We start from the raw sequence: 8,344 nt of genomic DNA on the forward strand, positions 1-8,344 counted from the left end.
CCTGGGCTAGGACTGGTTCTGGGGTTCCCAGAAGTCCCCAGAAATTCCTACTTGGTGGGAGGGGTGGGGAGGTACGGCAGAGTGGTGGGGGGGCGGCCCGAGGGGGTGGGAGAGGGTCCGGCCCACACTGCGCCTGGGCTGGGACTGGTCCCGCCGGCGCAGGGTAGCAGGAAGCTCTCTCCAGAGCCTAGTCTTGAGTGTTGCTTTTCATACAACTTCTTATATGTATTTATTCCATCTTTTGTTTCACTGATAGATTAGTGTGAATTTTCAAATATCTTAGAGGACTATTACACATTTTTATTAAAGACAGAACTTCCAGGGATTTTATCTATTTAAAATCTCAGACAAAAAAGAAGCTGACTATGAGAGTAATGAAATATATTTACATTGACTCTACAGGCAAACTTTAGGTGAGTTGGATACTTTCCTCTTTCCTTACAAATAATTTTTCTCTTTGACTAATCAGAAAGACCTAAAAAATCATTGTATACCACTTTTACTTAAAAATAAGTTTATATAAAAATTACATCTAGAGTTTTATTTGCCCACTTCTACTTCCCAATATACATCTACCTAATCTTAATATGGAATCTTGCCGGGGAGATGGCTCAGTGGAATAAGCACTTCCCTGGCAAGTGCAAGGGCCTGAGTTCAATCCCTGGTTCTGCCAAAAAAAAAAAAAAAAGGAATCTTATTATCCTAACTCTTCCTTCTTCATAGAAGTTTACTTTAAACAATTATACAGCTGATCTGAATATTATTTTGTAACTATTAAAATCTTGAATTAAATTCTCTCTCCCCTGATGTAGAGCTCTACATGGACAGATGCTTGGCTGATATTTTATATTCATGGTATTACATTAACTTCAAAATCCACTCACTCATCCACTTACTAAAAATTTACTATGTGACAGGACACTATTGGGGGTTGTAGACACAAGAATGAAAGAGAAAGTTCCCATTCAAAAGGTGCCCAGTACATAAAGGATTGTGCTAGAAGGAAAAAATAGCACTAGCCCCTGGAACCTGGGAACATAGCATTGAACAGATAAAGACCCTACCTTGTCAAGCTTAGAGTCCAGGGCCAGGGAAACAGCTCAGCAGAATAAGTGCTTGCCTGGAAAGCACAGGGCCCTAAGTGCAAGCCCCAGTACCGCAAAAAAAAAAAAAAAAAAAAAAAAGCTTATATTCATTTGGAGGAAACCAGACATAAGTGAAAGTAATAAACTGTTAAGTGGTATTAAAGATGTTACATAAAATGAAGCAGTATAAAGAGATAATATATTGGGCTGGGGAGATAGCTTGGCAGTCTAAGCACCTGCCTGGCAAGCGCAAGGACCCAGGACTGATTCCCGGTATCGCATGCTGTGCTGGCCCCAGATGGCATCATGCCGGCTATTGAAACTGGGCGTGGTGGCACATATCTGTAATCAATCCCAGTGCTGGGAGGCTGAGACAGGATGATCACTGTAAGTCCAAGCTGCATAATGAGAACTTGTACCAAATAAATAAATAAATATTTTTGTTTTTTTAAAGAGAGATAGTATATATGTACAGGAAGGATGGAGATAAAGCAAAATTAGACAAAATTTCCCAGACTTGGAAAATATCTTCTTTAACAATATGCTCAACTTTTCCTAAAATCAGGAAGAATGGTCTTGAATATACACCAGTAGATTTCTTTTCAATATGTTAATAATTTAGTCGAGGTTGTTTATACTATGTAACAATACTGCAAATGAAACAAAACTTTAAGAACAACAATCACTTATAATTTCAGGTTTCTCAATTACCTTAACATATTATTATAGCAGTTGTTTATATTTGTCACTATAAATCAATTATAATTTCAGCATGAGAATATACTAGGACTCTGCAGATTTTGGACGGCCCTACTTGAGTTGTACAACCCCATGTCGATTTTATCCTTCCTTCTGATAAAGGTCTTTGGGTGGTTCAGGAATAGAGTACTTTTCATGCATAGTACATTAAATACAACCAACTACTGGCAAAACAAAACAAAAAACCATAGAAAAATTCATTACTGCTAGACCTCAAGGAAAATCCAAAGTTAGATCACTGGTTTTACATGATATTGTTAAGAAAGTAAGACAGTGTTTCAAACTCACTTTTAAGTGTATCAAGTTCAGTTTTACTCAGTGCATCTTCTTTTTCCTTCAATTTTGTTTCTTTATATTTAGCATAAAACTGCCCAGCATCCTTCAAAAAGAAGTTATAAGTAAATTAGCATAAAGATCAGTTTGTTTGGTAGTATATTCCCTATAACTTTTATAGCAGTACATAAATTTTACAGGTAGCCTTTCTTTTTGTTTTCAAACTGTATGGTGAACAGAAAACAGTGAATAAACAGTTAATGTCAGAAACTGCATGAGCATAGATTTGAGTAATTTCTTTCTTCTTTTACGTGGAAAGGAGGTCTCCACTTCCTATTTTCTTCCACTGTGTGATATTTTCTTAATATTATGTTGTTGGGTGTATAGACAGCAGAAAAACTCACTTGCCAAACTGAATCAATTGGTATAATAAATTTTATTATTATTGTGACTAGAAAATTACTGGTACTAGTTTTGTAACAGTCACTTAACTGCACTAGGTTTTTGAATTTACTATATGCAAATCTGATAATTTATATGGCCATGCAGATGTGAGTGAAATTTGTCATTCCTCTTTCCATCACCCTCAGAGGCCAGTACCACCAAGCAGTCATCATGGAGGCCTCAGGATAAAGGGTGAGGACACACAAGGCACACAAACATGCAGGTGTCAAGATACAGTGGCTAAAGTCTCGATGAATGGCATATAGGTAAGACTTTAGCAAGGAGGCAAACCCCTTTCCTCAAAACAAAAACAAAACAAAACCTATGCCTTAAATAGATTATAAGCATGAAAATAAACAAGCTGATGCTCAGGCACATGGTGATCTTGACAATAACAAAAAGGCAAGAGATCTTTTCCCACACTCCTCCTCTCAAACTTCACATTTTATATAGTGACACTGCTTCCAGACCTTTTCAGTTGTTTTACCTTCTGGCTGCAGTATTTTGCCCCCACTTCAAACTCATCCTTAAAAGCCCCGTGTAGGCACTATATCTTTTTTACCATCTTCAGCAGAACAATTCTCTTTTACATACTACTTCTGCACTTAAATGCTTATGAGATGAGATTAGGTCATGCTACATTCTGTCCTAGAAGATGGGAAATTTGAGATAAGGATCCATGTATGCCCTGAGCAAGTAACTGGCATAGAGCAGATACTCAGTAAGCATTCCCTAAACTGCACTAGATTAAAATATATGAATATCATTTAAAGGAAGAAAGGAAAAGGCTTGACGATTGACTTATGTGGAATAAGAAAAGAAGAATATCAGGATGACTTTAGGGTAACATTCCAAGACTGTAAGATTCCTCCTAGAAGAGCTAAGAAAGGGGCCCATCTGACAAGGCTATTTCTGTAGGAGATAAAGGGGAAAAATCAATTTCTGACATTACCCAGATCAGACATAAAAAGATAAATACTTAAACTCTTGAATATAAGTCTCTCTTTTCATCTATAACTATATCCAAGTCAAAGCTTTCTCTTGAGGTCTATGTCTCATGGGATTATATCAGAACTCTTCCACTGGATAATGAATAAAGGAACTAATAGTGCATCCTTAAAGTTATACAATCAATACAAAAAAGATATATTTCTTTTTATTCTTCCTTTCCCACTCTCATGTTCTTATCTCATTTCTACTAGAAGAGTTCCCACAAGCCCCAGGCCAGCTAAACAGTGCTGTGATTCGAAGGGTCTGTACGGTCATGCACCCAACTCACTCATCCTCCCATATGCATACATTTCAACAGGGTTTGAGGTTAGGATTTTATGGCCCCTTAACATTCCCGGCCCCACCCCCTTAAGTAAAACTCAACCTTGGGGTATTATTTTATATTAAGTCATATCAGTTATTTATACCTTGGTATGAATGAATGAATGAGCTTACTAGCTTCTTTCCACAGAGTAGGTTTTAATAGTAGGGAAGAAAAGGCCAGGAAGGCATTGGTTCCTTGAGGGGAGTAGGAAATGTGGCACCATGCAAAAAAAGAAGGGCACAGATTAGTTATTTAGAGAGGTGAAAGAAGGTAGGTTGAAATCAATCATCATAGTACAGTACGGTGAGATATGGTGATTAGGAGGCAGATTTGTGGACAGATTACCTAGATTAAGATCTAGCTCTGCCTTCTTACTATGTACCTATGTGACATTCATCAAATTTATTTCATTTCTATATGGCTCAGTTCTTTCATCCATAAAATGGGAATAAAAAAAGTACCTAACTGTAGGGCTGTTGTAAAAATTCAATGCTACTATTTGGGAACATTTAGAATAATGTCTTGTTAGGTTTTGTATGTGTTAGCTACTTTCATTATTACTTTATCATTTGGCTAGAATCTTGTTCTCTGTCACAAAGTAAAGGACAGTTTTTACCCTTCATATTTTATCAGAATGCCTCCTGGGCAATCTTGTATCTTCTTGCTCAGATGACTTCTCGTTAGCTGCATCTTCCACATAAAGACCTGCTGCTGGATAACAGCAACCTCGTCTAGTATTCCTGCCAAATGTGCTTCTTTAGTAATGTTTCTTCCGTCTGCTACAGCATAAAATTGCACAAGTCCTTTGAAATACCCATTTGATCCAAAACCTCACTTATCTGAGGGTTCCAATGTACCCAGACACCTTAATCTTACAGCTGATCCAAGAGTTTTCACACTTTCCCTAGTCTCATTCACTGTTCAAGGTAAAGAATCCTATCTTCCTTTTGATCTACTTTGAAGCATTCATTTAAATGTTCATCATGTTTTTTCTTGTTACTTTACTTGGACTTTCAAATTATAATTACATCTGTCCATTCTAGGAAGCATCACTTTTCTAATAAACCTATAGTCTCAATTGTATTGTGCTCAATAACCATTCCAGCCATCCTTGCATAATAAATTATACTATCATCATGAATACAGTTTAAACAGAAGACTGTAAAAGGAAAGTGATCATAGCTGGGTCTGGCAGGGCATACCTGTGAGTTAGATGTCAGCTTGGGCTACATACTGAGATCAAGATCAGCCTGAACTACATAGCAAGACCCTGTCTCCAAAAATCAAAAAATAAATAAAAATGATCAAATAGGCAGCTTGAAATGATCTTATAAGGTACTAGAGATGAAATGCCTAGGGACTTAACAAGTAATGAAATTTAATAACTAATGAAAATATTTGAAGAATCATTTCAGGAACTATGTATAGTTCCAGAGATGGAAGTTTTGACTTTGGATAAATATAAGGAAGTGTTTTATAATAATTAAATTTAGCTGAGAATAAACTTGACTGACTCGATATAGTATCCAAGCTGAGACCACAAGGATGTTCTTCAATATATACTGTAAAGAGGATTCATGTGTTGGAAGTAAGTGGAATTCTAGAGATGACTAAGCAGGGGATCTTGAGATGGAAGGAATGTAGGAAAGGGGAAAGGAGGGAAGGGGGAAGGGAAGTAAAGAGGATTCAGATGTGATATGTATATCTACCAACCATGAATGTATCGATTTTGCATTGCAAACACATTCTAATTAAAAGACAGGAATAGTTTCTAAAGATAAAAAGTAACAAAATAGAAAAGATTTAAAGAAAAGATTTATGAAAATTAAGACAGCCACTGTGGCCCACACCTGTAATCCCAGCACTCAGGAGGCTAGGCAGGAAGATTGTTGTGAGTTCAAAACAAGCCTGGGGCTACTAAGTGAGCTCAAGGCCAGCCTGAACTGCATAGTAAGACCCTGTCTCAAAAAGACAAAAAATAAACAAACCAAAACCCATAAAAATTATATGAGGCACAAACATTACTCTTATTAAAGAATATGTAAAATTAACTACAAATATATATAAATATATGTAAGAATATATAAAATTAACTATAAATATTAAACAAAATGTAAACTATAGATTGTATGCTTTATTAAAATAGCAATTCATCCTCCCTCCTTTTCCTTTTTGCAAAGCCTAGAAGACTATGTGATGAATAGTAAACACCTGACAAATATTTGGTGCACAGAAAATGGTCCTTGCCCAACATTCTGTTCATTTCCCAATCACTTTCATGTCCTCTTAACATTAGGTGGTCAACTAATATCAAGAACTAGTTCTCTATGGGCTGCAGATGGAAGCATCCTGTATAATTTCCCAATGAACTCAAAAAGAGAGTTCACACAAATCCCTACCTCTCTCTATTGCCACAGTGAACAAGGAAGACATTAGTTTCAGAGCTCCTGAGCAGTTAGCTAGAGCAGAACAGAATGAGCTGTTTCTACCAACCAGTGATACACACAGTATAAGCCAGAAATATTAAGCACCTGGAACTTCAGGATGTTCTGTACTTTACCATACTCTATCAGTCCATTGTGACTGAAGTTTGAGTATGACTTACACAAAATGCTTGGGACCAAAAGTTTTTTAAATTTATTTTTAAACATTTATTTATTTATTTACTTGGTATAGGGCCTCACTACATAGCTTGGACTCATAGTGATTCTCCTGTTTCAGCCTCCCCAGCACTGGGATTACAGGCATATGCCACTACACCCAGTTTCAGTGACCAGCACGGCACACCTGGAGTTTTGAGACCAGCACAGCATGGAGTACCAAGGTCTGAACCCAGGTCTTTGGGCTTGCCAGGCAGGCACTTACACTGCTGAGCTATCTCCCCAGCCCCAGTTAGTGTTTCAGATTTCTGACTTTCTCCCCTTTTTTTGAATATTGCCATGTACATGAGATATCCTGATGGTGCCCAAATCGAAACACAAAATTATTTATCTTTCATATACACCTTATTCACACAGTCCAAAGATAGTTTCATACGATATACTTAATTCTGTGTGTGAAACGGTTTGTGTCCACTAGGCCATCAGACTTCTGATATAAGGTTAGCATTCAAAGCATTTTGGATACCACAGCATTTCAAATTTCAGGTTTTTTTGGATTAGTGATGCTTTGCCTCAGACCAAATATAAATCTATATTAAAGTTAGTATAGGGAATATACAATGAGCATTTTGTAGTTGGCCTGATAAAGGATTCATAATGATGATGGCAACCTAGCTAAATCTTGAAGATGTAATATTTCCATAGGATAGTGGGCTATGATATGGAAAATATTTCTTATGAAATATCTTTCCTTTAACTTTCTGACACAATTCAAGCAATAAAATAACGTGCTGAGCTGGCATTGTCTCCCATGTTTTATTTACTTTTACATCTCATATAAATGTCAAAATGTTAAACCAAAGAAAATTAGAAAGAAAGGGCACTGATCTACAGTGGTTGGAGCAGAGAAACACAGACCAAGGACTGTGGAAGAAGTGCAACTCGAAAAAGATGGAGGAAGCTCCACTTCCTTTTGACTGTTCGACAGCCCAAATCTTTCTTGCTTGAAGTTTACAAATAACTTTTAAAACAAAATACCATAAGTACTTTTCTGAAAAATCTGCCTACAAAATCAAATGCTCTGTGTCAAATATTGTTGTCCAAGTAACAATCTCAGAATTACATATAATATATAATAAAATTACAGTAAAGAGTATAGAAAGACTTAAAAATTATATGCTTTGAGAAAGACTCAAAATTTCCATATTGAATTATAATAATATGGAATGCACAGAAAAGTAATAAAAATAAAACAAAACTAGAAGGCCTTATTTGCTAAGACAGTCATATTCAAGGAGATACAAAGCTTAAAACTACTACTTTCAACCTGGGCTAAGGGGCAAAGAGACTGAAGAAACCATCTAATGAGCCCCTATCTGATGTGAGAATGGGAACCCTTGTATAACTTTTATAATAATTACAATTAACCTAAGTACTCTGGTAAGGTGTTTGAGATCAGATAGTTTTTATACTCATTACAAAAATCTAGCTATCCAGCTGCTAAGAAAATGCATTATTTTTTGAGATTTTATTGTTATATGCTAGTATTTCTTTATATACGCTTTCAGTTTCATTTCTACAGTAACTACTTATGTGTCACTCTGGGCACAGTGCTTCACTCATCTGAATTTTACATATTTTTTATGTACAAATATGCAATCAGTACGTCTCTGTATCTTTAACATCCTACCAAATTAATATTGTGGTTTTGCATCTTTGCTATATCTAGCAATAAAACTAGAATATTCTACTTCATATTGTGTCTGAGTACTGACATCTTAAATCCTTCCAGAGTGCAACAGCATGGATTTTTGTCTTATGATGTTTCCAATTTTTCTGCCTCCTTTTGTCCTCTACTAGCAGTAGAT

The 8,344-nt window shown here is 36.2% G+C and overlaps 1 protein-coding gene across 1 annotated transcript in view; it reads right to left on the reverse strand.

The window, feature by feature from the left end:
• The window catches only part of Dnajc1 (DnaJ heat shock protein family (Hsp40) member C1), a 198,853-nt gene that overhangs the window by 80,628 nt on the left and 109,881 nt on the right, over positions 1 to 8,344 (reverse strand). Inside the window, exon 7 of the mRNA XM_004644763.2 lies at positions 2,133 to 2,223. Within this exon, the coding sequence (XP_004644820.1) occupies positions 2,133 to 2,223 (91 nt within the window). The remainder of the gene's footprint in view (positions 1 to 2,132; positions 2,224 to 8,344) is intronic.

The sequence above is a fragment of the Octodon degus genome, unplaced genomic scaffold (assembly GCF_000260255.1).
Source record: "Octodon degus isolate 3935 unplaced genomic scaffold, OctDeg1.0 scaffold00208, whole genome shotgun sequence".
NCBI classification, from domain to species: Eukaryota; Metazoa; Chordata; class Mammalia; order Rodentia; family Octodontidae; genus Octodon; species Octodon degus.